Genomic DNA, 25255 nt, shown 5'->3' on the forward strand with positions numbered 1-25255 from the left:
GAAGTAACTGAGTGTAAATAACATCTAAGCATTTTACTATTTCATTATAGTGATGGTCTAATATTGAGTGGATTTATTTTGCTTTAATAGAATGTTTGGAATGGTTCTGGAAAAAATTATTATTCCTGAAATTCAGAAAGTATCTGGAAACGTAGAGAAAAAGATCTGTGCGGTTGGCATAACTAAATTACTAACAGAATGTCCCCCAATGATGGACACTGAGTATACCAAGCTGTGGTAAGAACTTCGTTTTAATGTTTTTGTAAGTTATAGCTTCCTTCCCATATGACTGCAAAATTAACAAAGCTTAGTCTCTTGGGGGACAAGAGAATTTTGGTCTGATCTCAGCTTATCCACAAGCTACCATCAGATCCAAGACATGATTTCTGGATCCTTCTGGGCCTAGAATGATCTTGTTTCCTGGTTCTTTTTCAGGGGGATTCATGGACCCCTTTAGGAGTCTGATCTAGGTTATCTCTAAGACAGTTTTATGACAGAAGCCCAACTAAACTGACTTACCTTTAAGGGGAAGAACTGAACAAGCCAAGAAAAGAACCATCTTAATTTCAAAGGTCCCTTTTTATTCTTGAGACTATGAGTCTGTAATTTTGTGTCTCTGAGCAATTGCTGCTTTTAAGTCTTCAGGGTATTTTCTTGACCTTTTTATCTCTTGCTTTCTTCCAATCCAGGACTCCATTATTACAGTCTTTGATTGGCCTTTTTGAGTTACCCGAAGATGATACCATTCCTGATGAGGAACATTTTATTGACATAGAAGATACACCAGGATATCAGACTGCCTTCTCACAGCTGGCATTTGCTGGGAAAAAAGAGCATGATCCTGTAGGTCAAATGGTGAACAACCCCAAAATTCACCTGGCACAGTCACTTCACAAGTTGTCTACCGCCTGTCCAGGAAGGGTAAGTGTGTTGTCAAAGAACTCTGTGATAAATGGAGACTTTAATGGGAGGGCAAAAGGATAGTAGTTGTTCTGGTGTCTGTTTTCATTGGTGGGCATAATAAAACTAAATCTCATTGAGTTACAGCAAGCTTATTTTCTTTAATTAAAAACACTGAGCCCTTTTTTTTCTTGTATTATGTACTACAAATATATTTTAAGTGAATGGATTTAGGAGTGAGAACAGAGGAGGAAAAATCCCTTTAATAGAAATGTGTTTATTTCCCAGATCGAAGTAATCCATCTGTTATTAAAATGTGGTAGCATTTTTTCACTTTTATTTTGATTTATTTTGATTTATTTATTTAGAGACAGGGTCTCACTCTTATCCAGCCTGGAATGCAGTGGTACACTTACGGCTCACTGCAGCCTCAACCTCCCAGGTTCAAGTGATCCTCCTGCCTCTCAGCCTTCCAAGTAGCTGGGACCTACTATACCCAGCTAAGTTTTTATTTTTTTATGGAGACAGGGTCTCCCTATGTTGTCCAGGTTGGTCTCAAACTCCTGGGCTCAAGCCATCCTTCTCCCTCAGCCTCCCAAAGTGCTGGGATTACAAGTGTGAGCCTGGCCAGAGTTATTTTTTTTTAAATTGCAGCATACTCAGAAATTAATAGATCACGGCATAAACCTAATAATGGCTATATAGTTGCATTTTGTCAGCACTTATTATAGAGTTCTTACATGTTACCTGATAAAATATATATTTTTCAAGCCAGACACACTGATTTATGCCTGTAGTCCTAGTGCTTTGGGAAGCCAGGGCTGCAGTAAGCTATTATGGTGCCACTGCAATCCAGCCTGAGCAACAGAGCGAGGTCCTGTTCTTGAAAAACGTGTGTGTGTGGGGTGTATATATATATATGTATATATTTTTTTCATTTATTATTACGGAGACTTTCAAACATACATAGAAAGAACATAATGAAGCCTGCATGTACCCAGCTTCAATAATTACCAGTATCTTGCCAGTTTTGTTTCATTTGTTTCTCCTTTTATTCTCTGTATTGAGCAAGTCTTAGACATCATATCGTTTCACCTGTAAGTACCTCATTCTCCATCATTAACCAGTAAGGACTTTTTAATTAACCACAATACCACTATCACACCTAATAATAGTAATTCCTTAAGGATCTATTCTTTAGACCTATTTTTGAAGGCATTAAAGCAGTTGAGTTTCTGGAGAATCTTTGGATGGTGATTAATGATTGGCTGCTCTTCCCAGACCTATGGCAGCTTTCCCGTAGAAGATGGGGTTTGTATTGGTGCACCAAGATCTCCAACAGCCAGTGTGTGTTTCCCATCTCTTGCAGGTTCCATCAATGGTGAGCACCAGCCTGAATGCAGAAGCGCTGCAGTATCTCCAAGGGTACCTTCAGGCAGCCAGTGTGACACTGCTTTAAAATGCATTTTTCTAATTGGCTAAACCCAGATGGTTTCCTAGGAAATCACAGACATCTGAGCACAGCTGCATTAAAACAAAGCAAGTTTTCCTTTTGAACTTGTCACAAATTCCATCTTGTAAAGGATATTAAATGTTGCTTTAATCTAAACCTTGAGCAAATTAGTTGGTTTGTGTGATCATACATTTATGTGGGTGGCTTCTAGTTTGCAACTTCAAGGGACAAGTATTAATAGTTCAGTGTATGGTATTGGTTTGCGTTGAATATTTGCACGGTTTGGATAATCTTAAATTTTGACGGACACTGTGGAGACTTTGTTACTAAATCCTTTTGTTTTGAAGCTGTTGCTATTTGTATTTCTCTTGTCCTTTATATTTTTTGTCTGTTTCTTTACGCTTTTATTGGAAATGTAAGTAAAGAATTACTTGTGTTACTTGCCAAGCAGTGCACATTTCATAGTTTTAAATCTCTAATCAGCAATAAAAATCCTAAAATATGTACCTAAAAACATCTTAAGGACAGGTTTTCGGTGCTCTCTCATGCTTTTGTAAAAATGAAGAATTTCTTTAAATTTCTCCCTTTTCCTTTCCTGGACTCTATAAAATCCTAATTTCTAAATCATGTAAACTCAGATTATTTAGTCTTTTTTAATATGGGGGAAGGGGCATTAATATAGATTTGGGACTTATTTACTAGAATTTTCTATAGCAGTTCCTAGGTGGCAGTGTGAGTTTTGGGTAGGTGGCTCCTCTGGGAGAAATGCTCTGCCTGGCTTAATGGGGTGGCGGTTAAGAGTACTTGAGACTGTGGATGTTTGATCTCTTTCATCTCTGCTCTTCCCTGGAGAGTGGAGATTACTTGGAACTTTTCAAACCCAGACACCTTAGAACCAGTCATCCAGTGGTGGATCCGGCAAGGATGCCTGGTGAGGTTGGTTGCACTGGCTCCCTCCCTTGGCCTGGCCTATGGAATTGTATAGCATTCGTTTTTGAGGAATGAAGAATCAGTATCTAAATTTTGTGAGGCACAGTTTATTTATGCTGGAATTGTTCATTGTCTATTCAGTGTAAACTGGAACTTTTGTCTTCCCAGCTCAAGTGATTTCTCACAGGAGTTTAGATAACCCTCTCTCCCCCCTCAAGATGGAGTCTTATTCTGTTGACCAGCTGGAGTGCAGTGGCACAATCTCAGCTCACTGCAACCTCCATCTCCCAGGTTTGAGCAATTCTCTTGCCTCAGCCTCTCAAGTAGCTGGGATTATAGGCATCCGCCACCACACCCAGCTGATTTTTGTATTTTTATTAGAGATGGGGTTTCACCATGTTGGTCAGGCTGGTCTCAAACTCCTGACCTCATGATCCACCCGCCTCAGCCTCCCAAAGTGTTGGGATTACAGGCGTGAGCCACTGCGCCCGGCAATATCTTTTTAAATTTTAGGTACTTGGCTCGAATGGTTTGAGACGGAGTCTCTGTTGCCCAGGCTGGAGTGCAGTGGCATAATCTCAGCTGACCGCAACCTCCGCCTCCACCTCCGCCTCCCAGGTTCAAGCGATTCTCCTGCCTCAGCCTCCTGAGTAGCTGCGATTACATGCACACACCACCATGCCTGGCTAATTTTTGTATTTTTAGTAGAGACGGGGTTTCACCATGTTGGCCAGGCTGGTCTTGAACTCCTGACCTCGTGATCCGCCTGCCTCAACCTCCCAAAGTGCTGGGATTAAAGGCTTGAGCCACTGTGCCCAGCCACTTGTTGTTTCTGTAATGTTGCATGAGAAATTTCAAGCTATCTTAAGTCTCTTTGAACCATCTACTCTTTTAAGTGCTTTGTTGTTGTCATTGGTTTTGATACAGTAATGGGAATACTACATTTTACATTATTACTTTGGCTTAAGTGGTCGTTGGTGGAGATACTGAGATATTACTGGAATCCATTTTTAAGCCACAAACAATTTATGTGGAAAGTCTGGGATGGACAACAGGGAATTGCTGGTGATGGTTTCTGTATGTTTTTCACTCACATGAGCTCCTTAAGTATTTATTTGGCTTCGCTCTTGCTGAAGCAGTCAGTGCCCAGCAGATACCGTTCTGGAGGCTGCTTGATTCAGCATATTAAACTCAGATCGTGTTCCAAACGTTTTCCTTCTTCAGTTCAAAAGGCTGAGTAGTAGATGGTGTGCCTTTTAAAATAGTTACTGAACAGCAAGACTAGTACATTTACTTACTTTACCACAGTTCATTAATTATCAGATAACTTTCTTAAATGCCTTCTACTGAAGTTGCTTATTCAATCATCCAAGACAGTTTTTATATCTGGCTTTAAAGATTTTAGGACATGGTGGACAGAAACTGCTGGAGTGGTTCTTTCACAAGCCTTAGTGACTGTAGCTCAGTGGTGATGCACACCACTGTGATCTTGAGCAAACGATTTGACCTCTATGCCTTTATTTTCCTCTTCTGAAAAATGAGCATATTATTCACCTTCAAGGTGGTTGTAAGAATGAGATGATGCATGTAGAGTACTCAAGCAGAGAGCCTATGCAGAGTAAGCACGCATCAGGAAAAGCTGCTGGGGGAGCAGAGGACTTGGCTGGGAGGAAGCGTTTGTTACGGAGCACATTTGCCAATGTGCTGCATCCCTGGGAGGCGAGAAGGCTTTGTGGGGAAGAGTCTGGGCATGGGCGGCCCCACCCACACCCCAGGATGTTTTTACAGAAGGGAAGTATTGCCAGTTTCTCATCAGAGCTAGGTCCGTTCATTCTCCATGGTATTCAGTCATGTCTTTTAACAAGCTGATTTTTAAATAATTGAGACGGATTCTTGCTCAGCCCAGGCTGGAGTGCAGAGGCGTGATCTTGGCTCACTGCAACCTCCGCCTCCTGGTTTCAAGTGATTCTCCTGCCTCAGCCCCGAGTAGCTGGAATTATAGGTACGCACCACCACGCCCAGTTAACTTTTGTATTTTTAGCAGAGACAAGGTTTCACCATGTTAGTTAGGCTGGTCTCAAACTCCTGACCCCAAGTGATCCGCCTGCCTCAGCCTCCCAAAGTGCTGGGAGTACAGGCGTGAGCCACCGCACCTGGCCACCGAGTTTTTATTTTAAATGTATTTTCTTTGTGGGAAACTTGGAAAATACAGAAAAAATATTTAAAAATTAAAAATCATTCATATTCCAACTTACATTAAGCATTTTGGTTCATTTGAGATCATTCTGTATATAGTTTTGTAATTTTTTTAACAATATTTACTTGGTAAACATTCAATGGATATATGTGATTTATCATTAGGATATTTCATTACCAGATTATGTAATTGTAGCCATTGTTGAATGTCTTGGAGGTTTTCTTATTTTGTAGACAACTCTTGAGATGAACATCTTTATCCATCAATCTTTATTTCCTGAAGGTGGAATTACTGAGCCAATTTTCTAGTGCAAAGTTCATGTCAATTTCTTTAACACACCTTTACCTACACTGGGCATTATTTCTTTGGTTGCCATTTTTATAAGCAAAAATGGTATTTTTCCTTACTTCTGAGGCATAATCAGATTGGCATTTAATCAAGCTATTACATACATGTGGTAAAATTCATTTTTTTCTTTTTTAATTTAACTTTTTTGTTGTTGTTGAGTGGGAGCCTCACTCTCCCGCCCAGGCTGGAGTACAGTGGTGCAATCTCAGCTCACAGCAACCTCTGCCTCCAGGTTTCAAGCAATTCTCCTGCCTCAGCCTCCTGAGTAGCTGGGATTACAGGCACCTGCCACCGTGCCTGGTTAATTTTTGTATTTTTAGTAGAGACAGGGTTTCATCATGTTGGCCACGGTGGTGGTACAGTGACGAGCATAGCTGCTTTCCAATTTACTTTATTTTTTTTGTTTTTGAGACAGTTTCACTCTCCCACCCAGGCTGGAGTGCAGTGGTGCGATCTCGGCTCACTGCAGCTCCACCTCCTGGGTTCAAGTGATTCTCCTGTCTCAGCCTCCCAAGTAGCTGGGACTACAGGTGCACACCACACACCCAGCTAATTTTTTGTATTTTTAGTAGAGACAGGGTTTTACCATGTTGGTCAGGCTGGTCTTAAACTCCTGACCTCAGATGATCCACCTGCCTCAGCCTCCCGAAGTGCTGGGATTACAGGCATGAGCCACCAAGTCCAGCTGAGCCGGGTTTACTTATTTTTAATAAAGACAGGGCCTTGCTACATTGCCCAGGCTGGTCTCAAACTTCTAGCCTCAAGCAGCCTTCCCACCTTAGCCTCCCAAAGTGCTTGGATTACAGACGTGAGCCACAGCACCTAGCACATGTGGTAAAATTGTCATTAATAAACAAGGATTATAACTGAGCAACAAGTTTCTACCCTACCCCTACTTTCGCTCTTGGAGACACCACTTTCAACTAGTGCTGTCCATAGTTCTCCTATGGGTTTCTTCCTTAATTCTTCACCGTTACATTCATCTTAATAGGTGTCTTTTTTTTTTTTTTTTTTTTTTTGATGGAGTCTTTCTCCATCACCCAGGCTAGAGTGCAGTGGCATGATTCTGGCTCACTGCAACCTCTGCCCCGGTCAAATTATTCTCCTGCCTCAGCCTCATGAATAGCTGGGATTACAGGCACCCACTACTATGCCCAGCAAATTTTTGTATTTTTAGTAGAGATGGGGTTTCACCACATTGGCCAGGCTGGTCCCGAACTCCTGACCTCAGGTAATCCACCCACCTTGGCCTCCCAAAATGCTGGGATTACAGGCGTGAGCCACTGCGCCTGGCCTAAGACAACTGTTAATCCCTTGCTATGAAATTAAGGATTTAGTTTACATTACTACTCCTACCGTCCAGTTTTTAAAGTGTGGTCCCTGGCTTAAAATGTTTCAAGTTCCAGGGGCTTTTTCACTTTATGATAAAAAGGTGACACATCCTCAGCAGAAACTGTAAAGTACCCATATGACCATTCTGTTTTTCACCTTCAGTACAGTATTCAATACATGAAATATTCAATACTTTTTTCTTGTTTTGGACATAGGTTCGCTGTTGTCACTTAGGCTACGGTTCAGTGGCGCGATCTTGGCTCACTGCAACCTCTGCCTCCCGGTTTCAAGCGATTCTCCTGCCTCAGCCTCTCAGGTAGCTGGGATTACAGATGCCCTCCACCACACCCAGATAATTTTTGTATTCTTAGTAGAGATGGGTTTTCACCATGTTGGCCAGGCTGGTCTCGAACTCCTGACCTCAAGTGAGCCGCCTACCTGACTCTCCCAAAGTGCTGGGATTACTGTCTTGGCCTCAACTCTTATTAAATTGGCTTTGTGTTAGGTGATTTTGCCCAATTGTAGGTGAATGTAAGTGTTCTGAGTGTGTTTGAAGTCGGATAGACTAAGCTAGGATAGTAGGTTGGTTAAGTGTGTTAAATGCACTTTAACTTACGGTATTTTCAGTTTATGGTGAGCTTATCAGGATGTGACCCCCATCGTAAGTTGAGGAGCATCTGTAATAGCATTTTGTTTTTTAAAAATATTTAATCATCTTTCTCAATGTCTCTTGAATCCTCAGCATTGACAACGAAGATATGTCCCCTCTGCCTCTCAGGCTTGCTAACTGGTGGGTTCTGCTTTCACTTTCCCATTGTTAAAGGAGATGGTATTTCCAGTTTTCTGTGCATTATCTGTAGTTCCCTTTTAAAAGCTGAAGCTGATAAATACTTTTTATGACAGTGTAAACTGGGCTTAGTGCTGTGTCAAGCAGTGTGCAAAGATTACATTTCCCTCCCCGTGTCTTGACTTCTGCATCCCTCCAGAGAGAATGAATGTTCATAAGGTCAAATAGAATAGTTTGCCTCTCGTATTTCATCAGTTGCTCAAAGGCATTCCCCATTTTAACTTGTGTTGTGTTTGGATCCTGACTTTCTCGTGGTGGTTTTTCTGGACTTTTATTAGCTTTGTCATCCTGGGTATTACATGCCCCTGGATGTTTTTTTTTACAGCCCTGGCTCTTGTGAACCACAACAGTTCTTCAGGTAGGCTGCTAGGGCTCCCACTGGGGCCTCTCCATTCTGGTGTTCCTGGGCAGATGGGCTCCTATCCCTACTTGCCTGTCCTGCTGGTGTTTAGGGCTCTGACTTCCACTTTGCAAGGTCACCTTTCAGGATTCATGTGTATCCACTTTCCTGTGTCAGAAACTCCCTGCTGCTGACCTCCCCCTCCTCTTTGTTGTCATTAATGGCTTCTCATTGTAGAAGATAAACATGTGCTCGGCCTGGAATACCACATGATGTTCGTTTTCTTGATTCATTGCTTTTTGCCTAATTAGCCTTGTTGTTCTAAAGTAGTTCGTTTTTCTAGTGTGAGGCTTCTTTCCCCCCAATGACCCCTACCCCAAAACAGCGCCTAAATACCATTCATGCAGTCTTTGATTTGAGAATCAAACAGGTTCGCACTCTTTATTCCTGAGAAGTACAGAAACCTACCGAATCACACAGCTGGATAACGTCGGGATTGAAACTCTGGCAGCTTTGCTTTTGTGCAAGAGGTGGCAGAAAAAATATCAACTGTGGTAATCAGGGCCCATGGGGCCGAGCATCATCGCCCTGGGAACTGCGGGCCTCGCTGGGCCAAAAATTGTGTGGTCTCTGGGCTGCAGAAGTTCTAAGCATTTCCGTTTTTCTTAGCTGAAGTTTGATTCAGCCTTCAACTGTGTTTACATTGTTCTTGTTCATAAATCCAAGGAACCAGGAAAGAAACTTACTAAGACTCAGACTTTTCAGGCACACATTACAAAGCTGCCAGCACATTTTCAACCACCCACCAGGTGCGCATATTCTCTGCATACAGAACAGACACCCATCAGAGGTTAGCAAAGCAAAAGGGCCAAGCGACTTCCAAACTACAGAGAATCTCAGGCCATCTGCCTTGGGAGGTCTTTTGGCAGCCATAAGAAATAGACTGAAAAAGGCAAATACTACAAAGAACCAAGCAGTATCAGCTCCAGGCACACCTCAAAAATCAGAGCTCCGGGCACACCTCAACACTCGCCTGACAACTGATGGAGCCAGTGTGTGCACTGTAGGTAAGGTCGTGGTAGAGCTGCCTGGGGAAGGGTGGAAGATACGCTAAGATTTGTGATTGGATACGGGGCTTGTAGGCAACTTCCAAACTTTTCATAATCTACTTTTAAATTTAAAAACCATCTTAGGCCAGGCACGGTGACCCATGCCTCCCAGCACTCTAGGAGCCCGAGGTGGGAGGACTGCTTGACCTCAAGAGTTTGAGACCAGCCTGGATACACAGTGAGACTACATCGACTACATCTCTACAAAAAAAAGTTTATAATTAGCTGGGCATAATGGCACATGCCTGTAGTCCCAGATACTGAGTAGGCTGAGGCAGGAAGATCAGCCTGAGCCTGGGAAGTCAAGGTTGCAGTCAGCTGTGATCACACTGGTCTGAGCCTGGGTGACGGGGATCCTGTCTCCAAAAAGTCCCAAACAAAAAATAATTTTAAAAATTACTGGCTGGACATGGTGGCTCACACCTATAATCCCACGCTTTGGGAGGCCAAGACGGGCATTACCTGAGGCTAGGAGTTTGAGACCAGTCTGGCCAACATGATAAAACTCTGTCTCTACTAAAAATACAAAATTAACCTGGCATGAGGGCACGCACCTATAATGACAGCTACTTGGGAGGCTGAGGCAGGAGAATCGCTGGAACCTGGGAGACAGAAGTTGCAGTGAGCTGAGATTGTGCCATTGCACTCCAGCCTGGGGGAGGAGAGAAACTCTGTCTCAAAAAACAAAATTACTACTATAAATAGACTGCTTTACTGTTGTCACTGCAGACCTGATGTTTGTACGTTTCAGTGACTATAAAAGAATGTGTGGATGAAGGATTTTTTTTGTTGTTTTTGAGACAGAGTTTCACTCTTGTCGCCAAGGCTGGAGTGCCATGGTGAAGTCTCAGTTCACTGCAACCTCCGCCTCCCCAGTAGCTGGGATTCCAGGTGCCCACCACCATGCCCAGCTACTTTTTAGAAGAGAAGGGGTTCCATCATGTTGGCTAGGCTGGTGGTCTTGAACTCCTGACTGCAGGTGAGCCACTGCACCCGGCCGGATGAATGCATTTTTTAAATACTAAACTTAGGTTAGAAGCACATAATAAAGCAGTACAAATCTCCTAGTTTTTGCTAGTGAAAATTGTGATGCCATTTAAATTGCAAAGTCTGAGGAGAATGTCCTACAGCCTAGTTTTACATGCTGTACTTACATGCTTTGTATATATAAATACGTCAGTACAGCACACAAAGTAACAAATTCCAAGAACTCAGCACCATAGGAAAAGTTTACCAAAAAATCCAAGAAAATGGCTATGCTGCCTCTTCAACAAACTCCCACCTCCTATCTTTGAGTTAGCCATTGCTTCTTAAAACAACGCATCTTTTTAAAAGCCCTATTTAAGAACAATGGCCAACGCCTCCACTCTTCCCTCTGCCAATCCTGCTCTGATTAAGTGCGTGACAAATCCAGTATTTATGGATTTGGAATTTCAAGTAAGTTTTGTTTTTAAGACTTGCACACAGATATTTAAGCCCTTAAACCAGACGTAGTGATGAATACTGCTTTTTATTGAGGCCGGCTCTCTGACACCCAGGCTGTAGTTGCAGTAGCGTGATCTCAGCTCACTGCAGCCTGGACTTTGGGCTCAAGTGATTCTTCCACGTCAGCCTCCCAAGTAGCTAGGACTACAAGCCCACAGTACTGCCATGATACTAGGCCGGGCTAGTTTTTTTGTTTGTTTTGTAGAGAAGGGGGTCTCTATGTTGCTCAGGCTGGTTTCAAACTCCTGGGCTCAAGCAGTCCACTCACCGTGGCTTCCCAAAAGGCTGGGAATACAGGGATGAGCCACCGTGCCCGGCCAGTGGATGCTTCTGACATGTTACGTGCAAACAAAGCCAGACCTCTTGGGCCTCAGGTTTGCTTCCTGGGATGATCCTATTCTACTGAACTCACACTGATCCCTATAAAAGCAAGCAGCAGCATCATGCTTTTGGGAAAGGCCAGTATCTTTTCCTGTTGATCACACCAATCCCAGGTGTCCTCCTAACAGGAGGGATCGAGACTATGGTGTCTGTCACTGAGCATTCACCCAGCAAAGCCACTTAGAATAGCTCAGTGAGCCCTAGAAGGAAACCTAGATTCAGAAGTGATACTTGTTTCTAAGACCTAGGCCACATTACTCTGGCTTAAGAAGGCCTGAAGAACCAGAAAAATACCCAGCTATGGGTGAAAATACTTACAGGTGAGTTTTTGTCTACGATTAGCATTAAGATACTTTAGGAGAAAATAATCAGGAGGATGCTACAAGAACAACAAACTCAAGAAAATACAGCTATGAGGAAATAACCATTACCCATTAAATTTTCCCTTTAATGACCGTGAGGACAAAGTCATGACAATGCAGTCACCACCCACTTTCTGGAAAAAAACAATGCCAATGTGGGAAGCGACCGAGTCCCAAGCTTGTCTGCCCTGATGACTGTAGGATCCAAGAGAGAGACAATCTCAGTGTTAGAGAATGCACTGAGAACACAGAGGCGGAAGGATACAAACAACCCTGCGTATACAAATGCATACAGACAGATCTGTGTAGATAGATATATATACACACAGATTTCCTGTCTATTACAGGGATCCAGAAACAACACCCCACCCAGTAGCAGTAAGCCCTCAGAGCATCCAGATCTTGGTTTCTAAATGCTGTCTTCTACTAAAGGGAACCAGGGCTCCTTAGAAAAATGGCTGAATCAGGCCAGGTGTGGTGGGTCATGCCTGTAATCTCAGCATTTTGGGAGGCCGAGGCGGGCAGATCACTTGAGGTCAGGAGTTCAAGACCAGCCTGGCCAACATGGGGAAACCCTGTCTCTACTAAAAATACAAAAATTAGCCAGGTGTGGCGGTGGGCCTCTGTAATCCCAGGTACTTGGGAGGCTGAGACAGGAGGATCACTTGACCCTGGGAGGTGGAGGTTGCAGTGAGCCGAAATGGCGCCACTGACCCCAGCCTGGGCGGCAAAGGGAGACCACGTCTCAAAAAAAAAAAAAAAAAAAATTATATGCAGCAATTCCACTTCTGGGTACATATCCCAGAGTTGAAACCAGGGTCTCAAAGATTTTGTATACCAATATTCATTCACATGTGGAAGCAACCCAAGTGCCTTTTAATTAATTTTTTTTGAGACAGAGTCTCGCTCTGTCGCCCAGGCTGGAGTGCAGTGGCACTATCTCAGCTCACTGCAAGCTCCGCCTTTCAGGTTCACGCCATTCTCCTGCCTCAGCCTCCGCACGCAGGCTGGTCTTGAACTCCTAATCTCAGGTGATCTGGAGTTTTGGGATTACAGGTGTGAGTCACCGTATCCGACCCCAAGTGTCTATTGACAATGTATTGATAAGCAAAACGTGGAATAAATACACAGAATGGAATATTAGCCTTAACAAAGGAAGGAAACTGACATATGACAGCATGGATAAACCTTAAGGACATTAGGCTGTGTAAGATAAACCAGCCACAGAAGGACAGATACTGTCTGATTCCATTTACAGGAGGTTCCTAGAATGAAAATCATAGACAAGTGGTGGTTTCCAGGGGCTAGAGGGAGCATGGAAAGGGGAGTTCGTGTTTCATGGGGACAGTTTCAGTTTTACAAAATGAAAAGAGTTACGGAGTTGGATTGTGGTGGCTACACATTATGAATAAACTGTACACTTAAAAGTGGTTAGTCTGGGCAGCATAGCCAGACCTCAACTGTACTAAAAATAAAAAAAGTAGCTGGGCATGGATGTGCACACCTGTAGTCCCGGCTACTCAGGAGGCTGAGGTAGGAGGAAAGCCCAGGAGATCAAGGTTGCAGTGAGCCAGGATCACACCACTACACTCCAGCCTGGATGACAGATTGAGATGCTGTTTTAAAAAAAAAAAAGGGAGTTAATAGGATGGTAAATTTTCTGTCTTACCTACCACAATTTTTTAAACATGCTAAAAGGACACAAAAGTCACTTTGACAGGTCTTCTGATGTCCAAATTTGAGGTAATATGAACATCAAATAAATGGTTGCAATGGATTGCGACCCAAACTAGGAGTCCATTAGCTGACATAACACATCAATGGGGAGGGAAGGCTTCACACACGGGCGGGGTGTCGGCAGAGGAAACAGTGGACATGGAGGCTCATGGATGGGCAGTGGTGGTGGATTCAGATGGGAGTTGTCAATGAAGGACAAGGATGGAGGGTAGAGGTTTGAAGAGGAACAGGCTGGTCATGTGCCTTGAGGATGTCTCCCCACAAAATACTCCTTGATTAACAAGAGACATAGCATGACCTGACAGTGGAGCCATCTGCCTGTGTCACCAGCATTAACAAACTGTGCCCCTGGAGTGACATACAGAGAAGAGTGCAGCATAATTTCTGTGGCTTTCCTGCCACAAAAGTGCTGCCTAGGTTTGGTCACCGTCAGCCAGATCCAGGCTGAGGGTGTACTACAGAGAGGCCTGGAGACTTCACCCCACTAGGACGTGAAACACAGAAGCCGAGAGGACTGACGCAGACAGGAGAAAACTAAAGGAAACACACACCTCTTGACAGGGACCCTGGACCCGGAAAGGACAAGATACTGTTGGGAAAGCTGGCGAGATCTGCATGGGGTCCACAGACTGGACGCAGTGTTCACTCCCTGACTTGGGGGGGTGGGAATATCTAAATTTCGAAGAGAGAGGGAGCCAGGAGGAGACCATAATTTCAGTAGAATGTACCTTTTCTCCATGAAATTATTTTGAAATAAAATTTTAAAAGTTAAAGAAAGGACTAGGTGCAGTGACTTACATCTGCACTTTGGGAGGCTGAGATGACAGGATCTCTTGAACCCAGTTGGACCGGCCTGGGCAATGTAGTGAGACCCTCTCTCTTTAAAAAAAAAAATAGCCAGGAATGGTGTCATGTGCCTATAGTCCCAGCTACTCAGGAAACTGAGGTGGGAGGATCACCTGAGCCCAGTCGAGGCTGCACTGAGCTGTGATCATGCCACTACACTCCAGTGTGGGCGACAACAGGACCCTGCCTTTAAAAAAAAAAAAAATGTAGTAAAAAAAGGCTATATACTGCCTGGCGCAGTGGCTCACACCTGTAATCCCAGCACTTTGGGAGGCCAAGGCGGCCAGATCACTTGAGGTCAGTTCACGACCAGCCTGGCCAACGTGGTGAAATCCCATCTCTACTAAAAATACAAAAATTGGCCAAGCACAGTGGCACGTGCCTGTGATCCCAGCTACTTGGGGAGGGAGGCTGAGGCAAGAGAATTGCCTGAACACAGGAGGAGAAGGTTGCAGTGATTCGAGATCTCACCACTGCACTCCAGCCTGGCGACAGAGCCAGACTCTGTCTCAAAAAATAAAAATTAAAAAAAGAAGAAAAACTTACTGTTTTTGAACTATAATTTTTTTACTGTAATATTTTTAACTTAATGCTCAATTACTTTGAGTCTGTTCCCAAAGTTGCCTCAGGCCACCCCTTCTTCAATGGAGTGCCCAGAATGAGTTTTTATAAACAAGTCAGAGACACAAAAGATCACACTGGTCGGCTTCCAGTGTCGCTGCCACCACGTATACTCCCTGCGAAAGTGCATCAAGTCAGGGCCCCAGGCTCAGCTGCTCGAAGAACCTTCAGTCTGGGGGAGGGTTGTGACGTGAGTTACAGGTCCATGAATCCTTTTTTTGTTGTTTCTAAAGATGTAAAGACACTTTTTCTCCTTTCATTGCTTTTATCCTCCAAATGTTGCATTTCCTTCTGCCTTTAGCGTTTTCCATAACCTTCTGATCACTTTCAGTTATTCTGGCAGTACAGTCATCGGCTGGATTTATAGTGAAACGTTTACAATCTTCTTCCACTTCTTCTAAAATTAAGAAACGAAAACCAACTAGCCCACCCCTCAACCAGGCTGGAACGCATGTCCTCCTCAGTACTCACTATGGTGAGAGATGAGGGTGCCCTGGGAAGTGTCTGGCAGTCTCCCCTCAGCTCCTTGGGGTCATTTCTTTGGGTAGCAATGTCAGGTCTGGACGGGGCACAAGTCCCCACATCCAGGTACCCAACATGCCCCTGAGAGGCAGCAACGCTTCCCGCAGGGGCTGGCCCTGGTCCCCACGACGAGCTTCCATCCCCTTACTCACATCTTCCCTTATTTTAGTTACTGCTCAACAGGACCAAACACTTCATTAGTAGCTGTTTATTGATCAATGGTTTGATATAAAGTTATTTCAGATCTTCAGATTTTTGCCCAGATGGAATCACAAGCATTACAAAGTTTTTTCTTAAAAATAAAAGGATAGGGGCAAGTTGGGAGGGGACCAACCTAGCAGTAGTGGCATTTGAGAATAAATTAACAAAAAAATTTAGTATTACCATTTATTGGTGACAAACACTAAGTTTTACTTACATTCCATGGGGAGAAAAATTCCAGCGTAAACAATGAATGGAAGCAGTACTTAACTCGCAGGGCTACCAGGCTTTCCATACGGACCACACGCAGAGCCTCAGTGCACACACTTCTGTGTACAATAACACAACATCAAAAGCAACACAGCTGTATAGAGAAATGTAGGTCATTCTTTTCAGCCCTAATGGAGATGTAATTAACAGTATCGAGCACTCTGGAAAATCAGTCTGCAGGTTTATATGGACTACATGGAGATCATATCCTGTAGTGTAGTGAAAGCTAAGTCCTCAAGAGCTGTATGTATAGATACACAATTTTTTTTTAATAATCTTTAAAACAGAGATCAAAGTTCATTTAAGTCCTGTTTGCATTAACAAAAATAAAAATGAAATAAAAATGGAACCAAATGATCATCTAAAGTTTAAAATTCCTAAATTGTCCAATTTATACAACTGTGGGAGACTTATTCAAGGTTTTTGAAAGTCCAGGACTGTTTCAGCTGAACCAGAGGGCACACAATTTGCATCACTGAAATTGTCCTGGGTTAGTCAATTAAATAAAAATATCTAACCACATACACATGGATATGATCTTTGTCGGTTAGATTATTGATAAAGTCAGTCTCAGACAAGTTTCCAAACTGTGCTATATAACTAGATACAATTGAGAAACTCTCAAATGAAAATTTTATATAGTGTCATATCAATCAAAAGAAAATAATGAAACTAAGAATACAGATCACTGTTGGAAGAGAAAGCAGTGGTGATGGTGTGGGTACTGCAGGAGGTGGTGGGGCCATAGCACGCTAGAAAAGTTGGGTCACGCTGAGTAGGAAGCATTTGATTTTCTCTGGTGCTTTTAGCTCTGGGGCCGGTCAAAGGCCTCTCTCTGGCATGGCTGTCCAGGGTTTGTCCCCATGTGTCTGAGTGAGCCAGCCTGAGAAAGGGTCACGCTGTTTCTTCTTTCACACAGGGGGAAAAAGACCAAACACGGAGGTGCCCAGGGTGTGGATCTGCTGGTGTCCCGGGAGAACCAGCTGGCTGGGCTGCCCTTCTTCCCCACAGGCAGCTGCTATTGCATAGGGACCACCAGGTCACCGAGTGGCCGTCACAACAAACCCCAGCACAGTCCAGCCCGGCCACAGCCGCCGCCTCGTGTCTGTTGTCTTCCCTGCTGCTGCCCACATCCTTTACCCACCATGTCTCTCGGCCCACTGGAGGTATCAGAAATTCCAAATTTTCAAAGCAGTTTCAGTATTTTCAGTATATATGTTGGGATTTTATAATGGTTCATGGCCAGAAAAGGTTCAGCACCTCCCACACCTTTAAGGAAGAAAAATGAAAATGATGCTAGTTTTGAAATGTAAGAGAATTAAAGTACTATTAAAAATGAAAAGAAATTGGCAAGCATCAGGAAGTACAATATACAATACTAAAAGCCCCAGTTTATGATAACAAAAGTTTTCCCAGGATATGCCAGTAAATAAAATAAGCAAGGAGGGTGTGTGTACTTGCTATCTCTGCGGGGGGAAAGGAAGAAAATGAGGGAAGAAATATATGTCTATATTTGCATAAAGAAACATACAGGAAAGATACAGGAGAAACTAGTAAAAATGTGATCTATGGGGGAGGCGGTGGAGAAAATAGGAGGGATGGGATGGGGGCTGTCTGAGGAGAAGATTGTACCTTGTAAAATAAAGGAGAGTTCTGACCATGTGAAGGTATGACCGACTCAAAAAGGTTTCTTTTTTTTGTTGAGACGGAGTCTTGCTCTGTCGCCTAGGCTGGAATGCAGTAGTGCTATCTTGGCTCACTGCAACCTCCACCTCCCAGGTTTTAAGCAGTTCTCTGCCTCAGCCTCCCGAGTAGCTGGGATTACAGGTGTTTGCCACCACACCCAGCTAATTTTTGTATTTTTAGTAGAGATAGGGTTTCACCATCTTGGCCAGGCTGGTCTTGAACTCCTAACACCTCATGATCCACCCACCTTGGCCTCCCAAAGTACTGGGATTACAGGTGTGAGCCACTGTGCCCAGCCTCAAAATGTTTTTTAAAAGTAAATCTCTCTGCCCAGAGAATTTGGAAACCTTTCAGGCAAAAGGGCCAGAAAGTAACTCAGGCAAATATTTCCCCGCTGAGTCAGCAGATAGTGTGAACTCAACACAAACGAGGGGCAGCCTCCCCATCATCAGTGCCTTCCCCTTCATCAGCGCACTCACACAGACATTGGTCCGTTTCCTGTTCTTGGCATCTCTGTACTTTGTTGGTCCAACTCAGACAGCAACTTTAAGATGTTCAGCGCAGCCTAGTGGGGATGGAAAGAAGAGTAAAGCCACAGCCATCACTTGGGACCACAGCATGATACACTGGTCAGGCAGGCAAGAGTTCCTGCTGCCCAGCAAACAGGTGGCTACTTCTTAAACTCTCGTACTACTAAATAAAACTTTGAATTTTTAATTTAAAATACAAATTTAAAAAAATACTCAGTTACCTCATTGAATCATAACCTCTGAAAATGTTGTATTTTTCCTTCTAGTATTTTTAACCTTGTGGTAACCAGACTGTATAAATGTTACATCCTGCTTTCTAACAAAAATCTATCATGTATTTTTCTTTCTATAGAGACAGGGTCTCACTAAGTTAAGTTGCCCAGGCTGGTCTCAAACTCCTAGGCTCAAGCGATCCTCCCACCTTGGCCTCCCAAAGTGCTGGGATTACAGGTGTAAGCCTCCACATCTGGCCTATCATTTATTTTTCTTATTACATTATCTTCAGAGACACTGTTTTGTTGTTTTGTTTCGTGTGTTTTGAAACGGAGTCTCACCCAGTTGCCCAGGCTGGAGTGCAGGTTCAAGCGATTCTCCTACCTTGGTCTCCCAAGTAGCTGGGATTACAGGCGCCCACCACCACACCTGGCTAATTTTTTTGTATTTTTAGTAGAAATGGGGTCTCACCACATTGGCCAGACTGGTCTCGATCCCTGAGCTCAGGTGATCTGCCCGCCTCAGCCTCCCGCAGTGCTGGGATTACAGTGTGAGCCACCGCACCCCACCCAGAGACGTGAATTTCATGCATGCATGATGTCCCATCAAGTAAATACACCACAGTTTGCTTAGATTTGTTAATCTGATCAATTCCTTTTCTCAGTTTTCTTGTAACAATAATTTCATCTGAATAGAACACCAAAGCAAGTGGTTTTTACAGCTGCCAGAATGTTGAGTTCCTTGTTCTGGTGAGATAGGAAGTGAGTGCAGTCTCTGGGTGAGCTGCAGGATCCCAGTCGCCCCTCCAGACCAGCAGGGAAAAGGGAAAGGTGGACCAAAGCTGACGAGTTCTGATCAAGAGTGAGAAATCAATCCAATCAGCTATGACAAAAAGTCTTAAAAAATATGAACACTATCAAACAATTAATTATTCTCAAAGTCTACGGGAGAATCTTTCTCCCACCTTCCTCAGGCTAGTAACAAGCTGAACCAAGGCAGGCTCCACATAAACACACAACTTAACACCCTAATCCCTCACCCAAGGTGTGACGTACCATATCATGGCAGGACTCCACATCCTTGCCGATACCATGGCTGATCAGAGGTGGCTGAGAGGAGCAATTGATAAGAGACACAAATTCGTTCTTGTTGTTTTTGGGGAAGTCTTTGTATTCAACCTAAGGAGGAAAAGAGAGCTGAGGCTAAGTAGGGTAGGTAACAGCAAGTAGGAGTGGGCTGGAGGGCTACAGCTCCGGGCCCCACAAGCAAGGAGATCATCCGCTTTTCTCTCCAACTCAGCCTGACTGTGGCTATACCAAGACCTGCCCTGTCAGCCCAGAACCTTCCAGGAACCTAGGTGTCTGCTCAGAAGCCCTAGACTGGGAGAAGCCATATCCTTTCCCACCAGGCAGAAGGTGTCAGCATGATGAGTCTGTTCTTTGAAATCCAAATTTACAACCACTGCAAGTGGTTAGCAGCTTTGTTTTTAGGGTTGGCTTGCATTTTGAAATATTACTAAAGGATAAAGATGTTTCTCTTACCACATATGCTTACAATACTTCTATACCTCCTTCCCTGCCACCCTTCCACCACTGCTCCCCAACCCATCCCTGATTGAAGAAACAAAGTACAAAGTTCATTTTCTGAGAGAAGCCGAAGGATGACTGTCCTGAGGCACAGCCATCAGAGCTCAGGCCTGACAGTTACCTGGAATCCCTGGACTCTGGAAAGATAGTCCAGTTGTTCAGAGGGTCTCGTGAGAGGTCCATGGGGTACGTGGCCTGAAGAGATGTTATTCTTTAAAATGGTCTCGGCTGTGGGCGAGGTGCCCCCATACAACAACTCTCGGGCTATCATGGCAGTTACCGTGGCCTTGGCAGGATTCGGAGCTGCCCTGGTAAAATCTTTGGTGTGATGTCCTTGACTAACTCCTACAGCCTGGGCGACCTCGGGCACCATGGGAAGAATTCCAGCAGGCAGCTGCTGATGACTTAGGTAAGGCATCCTGAACTCATCCTCTTTATTACCTGGGAGGGACACACACGGTAAACACGAATCCACATCCACAGCCTGGAAAAACGCGATGACACCATCAAACCCCACGCTGGCCCTCCCCTTGGCATGCATGGCAGCGCAGGGAATCAGGGAATGATCAGACACTTTGCATGCGGGACCTCACTGGCTGGACTCCTGCTGTCATTCAGGACCCATGCAAATCCCAGAATCACATTCAGAGGAAGACGATATTAAGATCACACTTACTAGTCCCATTTTCATCCCCAGAGCCAGGTTCAAAAAAGGTTACTTTTCTTCCATCCCCTGGTTTCTTTATGGGTGTCTTAAAAAAGGAAAAAAAAAGGGGGGGGGCGCCATGAGCATAAATCAGATCATTGAAAAATTAGCTCCTGCTGTCTAAACCTACATAAAGTCCAATCAGCAATAACTGAGGCAATCGGCAGAAAAACCCTGCCCCACCTGACCACTGGCACACTGACGGACACCTGGGCAGAGCCTGCCTCCTTCTCCTAATGCACCCTCCTGCCCACACCCCTGCCCACAAAGAGCATCTAACAAAGTGCACTAACCTGTGAATGCTGAGCTGCACTCTGCACCCACAGGAAGACGGGAAGCATTTAACCAGAAAGAGCAGAGATGCTAGACGGTAGAGCCCACCAAGGTGGGGAAAGAAGCTTTCAGACTGAAGCTAAACAAATAAATCGAGAATATTTCCTGGAGCTGATATCCAATTAAAAAAATAAGGTGATATTCCAAAATTAACACCCTTATGGGGAAAATGTTATTACCTAAGAATTCTGTCAAACACAACATCACCTTTCTACGAAGTAACAAAGGACATTATGAATGTCCTACAAGATTCTGAAATGAAAAACTCAAAATCCAAGTCTAAGATCTATACTGGCGGTATCTGGGGTCTCAGTCAGTTATTAACTGGCCACGACTGAAGCTGTTTCTCACTGTCGATATGACTGGCAGACATCAATGAATCAGGCTTGATTTCAAGTTTATCTCACCAGGACCATTCAGTGACGGGAAAGATCAGCCTTGGCTTTTGCTGAGGTCCTGCTTACCACTTCAGGCAGACATGAATTTTTCTTGTGACGTTCCTTTTTTGTTGTTGTTGAGACAGGGTCTGTCGCCCCGGCTGAGTGCAGTGGCATGATCGTGGCTCACTGCAGCCTTGACCTTCCAAGGCTCAAGCCTCCCATCTCAGCCTTGTAGCTCGGACTACAGGCACAAGCCACCATACCCGGCTGATTTTTAATTTTTTTTGTAGAGACAGGGTTTCATCATGTTGCTCAGACTGGTCTTGAACTCCTGGATTCAAGGTCTCAGCCTCCCAAAGTGCTGGGATTACAGGTATGAGCCACCACACCTGGCCGTGAATTTTCCACAGGGGATTATTTTCATCTGATATTTAACTCACATAGGAAAAAAGAAATCCCAAACCTAAACTTTGGATTTGGCCTGTCTCTGCTGTCACACCATCTTATTTTCCCAGAAAAAACAGTCTGTTCCACAATTAATGAAAGCCTAACAGTTATAAATCTTTCACATAGGCTTCATTTCTAGAGTGCAAATCACACTTAGTAACTTCAATCCTAATTACCCCTCATGCTCTCATCCTAGGAGCAAGCTGCCCTCCACAAAGGGTCCCCAGACCACAAAAATACTGACACAATCACGATCTAACCAGAGCCTACTGGGGCCAGTGGACATGCGAGGCCCCTCTGAGCACATTATGGTCCAAATGGATGAGACACTGCTCAGCAGGACTGCTTGAACTGTCAGGAGGATGAAGCCTTGCCTTGAGGCCTGCCCCTGGAGGTGCCTCAGTTTCCTAAGGTGAGGCGAGAGACCATTTCGCAATCAGAGAGCCCACACACTCACCTTCTCCTCTGACTTGAGTGCTGGTTTGGTGGGCTGCGCCTGCGGGACTTTGAAACCAAGGATCTCCAGCATGTTCTCAGCTGCATTGCGCTTGGCCACCTTCTTGTTGGTGCCCGCTCCTTCTGCAGTGTGGTTTCCAACCTTCACCTGCACGAAGAAGTCAAAACAGACCAGTGCTTACATGGTGAAACCCCGTCTCCACTAAAAATACAAAAAAATAGCCGGGCGAGGTGGCGGGCGCCTGTAGTCCCAGCTACTCTGGAGGCTAAGGCAGGAGAATGGCGTAAACCCGGGAGGCGGAGCTTGCAGTGAGCTGAGATCCGGCCACTGCACTCCAGCCTGGGCGACAGAGCAAGACTCCGTCTCAAAAAAAAACCTTCAGAATAACAACCAGGCAGGAATTGGTGTGTCAGCAAAATAATCCAACTATGGTCAGAAGTGAAATAAGAGCAGTGTCCCGAACCTGGCCTCCTCGTCTGTGGGAGCTAATTATTAAGTAGTCAGGAGTTTGGGAAGCTGGCTGTCAAACATAGCCAGTATTAAACCTTTAATTATATAAGCTGATAATTATTTTAACAGAGGTAATTTTTCACTGCATTTTATAATTATCTGTGTTCGAGGGTCTGTCCGGCTATTGCATTTGTATGATGGAAACAGTCTGTGATGGTGAACTACTGCACATCTCTTCTGAGCACTGCGATCGGAAGTATCACTTTGAGAGCTTGAAATCAGCCATAGTGGGACTATTGACACCACAGAAACATACAAATGCTACATATCAAAGATTAAGTTGTTTACTGATTGTCTAAACCTACAATGATGAAAAGGCTAATAAAGCAGGTTAATCTTAAAAGCATGAGAAGTCTGCAGCCATTACATTGTAACTATTACAAAAAACTGAAATATCTTCCCATCTTTGAAAATTATTATCTAATTTAGCAGAGAAGCCACGCATATCATTTACAAATGAGTAATGTTACATGTCTTCATTGTTTTACCTTTTTCCTTTTTTGGGGGAGACAGGGTCTCACTTCATTGCATGATCTCGGATCACTGCAACCTCCACTTCCCAGGTTCAAGCAACTCCCCTGCCCTGCCACCCAAGTAGCTGGGATTACAGGCATGTGCCACCATGCCTGGCTAACTTTTGTATTTTTAGTAGAAACGAGGTTTCACCATGTTGGTCAGGCTGGTCACGAACTCCTGACCTCAAGTGATCCACCTGCCTCAGCCTCCCAAAATGCTGGGATTACAGGAGTAAGCCATCAAGCCAGGCCTGTTTTACTTTCATCTTACCTGTTAACATAAACAAAAAATATCAACCAGCCAGGCGTGGTGGCTCACGCCTGTAATCCCACCACTTTGGGAGGATGAGGTGGGTGGATCACCTGAGGTCAGGAGTTTTTGAGACCAGCCTGGCCAACACGGTGAAACCCCATCTCTACTAAAAATACAAAAATTAGCCAGGCATGGTGGTGGGTGCCCGTAATCCCAGCTACTCGGGAGGCTGAGGCAGGAGAATCACTTGAACCCGGGAGACGGAGGTTGCAGTGAGCCAAGATCGCACCATTGCACTCCAGCCTGGACAACAAAGCAAGATTCCATTCACCCCCACCCCCCCCAAAAAAAATGGAGCAAGATTCCATTCACCCCCTACCCCCCCCAAAAAAAACTATATATATAATATATATTTCAACCAGTATTCATGCTAGAACCAAAATCTTTAGTCTAAAGTATGGATTTGTCAATGACATGAGCAACACCTTTGCTGAACTGGATAGTAATAAACCATTATGTGTTGTCTGATTTTACAAAACTATCGCTGGTGATTGTCACACTGAAATATGTATGAAATTTACAATAAAGTGTATTATATATGATTTATAAATTGTGCTACACATCCTGTCAGTAAAATTTATAAAACACATGTATACATGTCAGTATAATTTATAACACACATCCTTTGTGTCAGTAAAATTTATAACACACACATATATATATAAAACATACATATATTCAGCTCCTTCCACCAAACCACCCTCCCCAAGAGCTGGTTGTTAAACATGTTCCAGGACATCACTGCTTACAACCCCTTTCCAAGTTGATTGTAATAACAGGCACCTGGCTGCTAAAACGAAAGCCCAGGTCACAAGACTCAAGAGAGTCGAAGAAACCATTCCCTGGCCTGGGACTAAATTCCAACCTGGCCATCTACCAGCTATTTCATCTTGGGCAAATTACTGATGCTCTCAGCAAACTGCAATTTCCTTGATCATTCTTTTCCCACCTTCTGACTGCATAGGTAAAACATACGAGGTCAACTTTGTAAGTTATACATTGCTATACAAGAGATAAGAATTCTGTCTTACATCAGAAAGCACTTAAATTCAAATCACACTGGCCGGGCGCGGTGGCTCAAGCCTGTAATCCCAGCACTCTGGGAGGCCGAGATGGGTAGATCACGAGGTCAGGAGATCGAGATCATCCTGGCTAACACGGTGAAACCCCGTTTCTACTAAAAAATACAAAACTAGCCGGGCGAGGTGGCGGGCGCCTGTAGTCCCAGCTACTCGGGAGGCTGAGGCAGGAGAATGGCATAAACCTGGGAGGCGGAGCTTGCAGTGAGCTGAGATCCGGCCACTGCACTCCAGCCTGGGCAACAGAGCGAGACTCCGTCTCAAAAAAAAAAAAAAAATTCAAATCACAATTAAGTTGAGCTGCCTATGTGAAATGACCACTTAGCTTTGAACTTAATAAGCTAAGTACAAAGATATGTTCCATCCTAATCTGAAGTGTCACCTAATCTAAGGAAGAGGCAACCCTGGATTCCAGACTCCACAAGAATTAGGAGAAACAGGAATAGATCTCTTGATACTACTTACAAAATTTACCTTTGGAAAAGAGCAATGTCATAAACCTTCAAGGAGATGTAATGAAGAAAAACTTCACTCAGCACCCACCACCCCAGGACTCTCTCCTTCCAAATTTCGATGCAACACACCCACATTCCCACCAGTGCACACAGCAGTAATGCTG

The 25255-nt window shown here is 44.2% G+C and overlaps 2 protein-coding genes across 2 annotated transcripts in view; one reads left to right on the forward strand and one right to left on the reverse strand.

Moving 5' to 3' along the window:
* CSE1L (chromosome segregation 1 like) overlaps positions 1 to 2797 on the forward strand; it is a 47785-nt gene extending 44988 nt beyond the window's left edge. The window contains exons 23-25 of the mRNA XM_023195318.2: positions 91 to 237; positions 690 to 921; positions 2270 to 2797. Coding sequence (XP_023051086.1) covers positions 91 to 237; positions 690 to 921; positions 2270 to 2359 — 469 coding nt within the window. The 3' untranslated portion in view covers positions 2360 to 2797. The remainder of the gene's footprint in view (positions 1 to 90; positions 238 to 689; positions 922 to 2269) is intronic.
* A 12806-nt stretch (positions 2798 to 15603) lies between these two features.
* The window catches only part of STAU1 (staufen double-stranded RNA binding protein 1), a 59053-nt gene continuing 49401 nt past the window's right edge, over positions 15604 to 25255 (reverse strand). The window contains exons 9-14 of the mRNA XM_026449180.1: positions 22220 to 22366; positions 20573 to 20648; positions 20018 to 20337; positions 19366 to 19488; positions 18047 to 18132; positions 15604 to 17150 (exon numbers count right to left, since the gene is read on the reverse strand). Coding sequence (XP_026304965.1) covers positions 17135 to 17150; positions 18047 to 18132; positions 19366 to 19488; positions 20018 to 20337; positions 20573 to 20648; positions 22220 to 22366 — 768 coding nt within the window. The 3' untranslated portion in view covers positions 15604 to 17134. The remainder of the gene's footprint in view (positions 17151 to 18046; positions 18133 to 19365; positions 19489 to 20017; positions 20338 to 20572; positions 20649 to 22219; positions 22367 to 25255) is intronic.

This window comes from Piliocolobus tephrosceles, chromosome 20 (genome assembly GCF_002776525.5).
Source record: "Piliocolobus tephrosceles isolate RC106 chromosome 20, ASM277652v3, whole genome shotgun sequence".
Taxonomy (NCBI): domain Eukaryota; kingdom Metazoa; phylum Chordata; class Mammalia; order Primates; family Cercopithecidae; genus Piliocolobus; species Piliocolobus tephrosceles.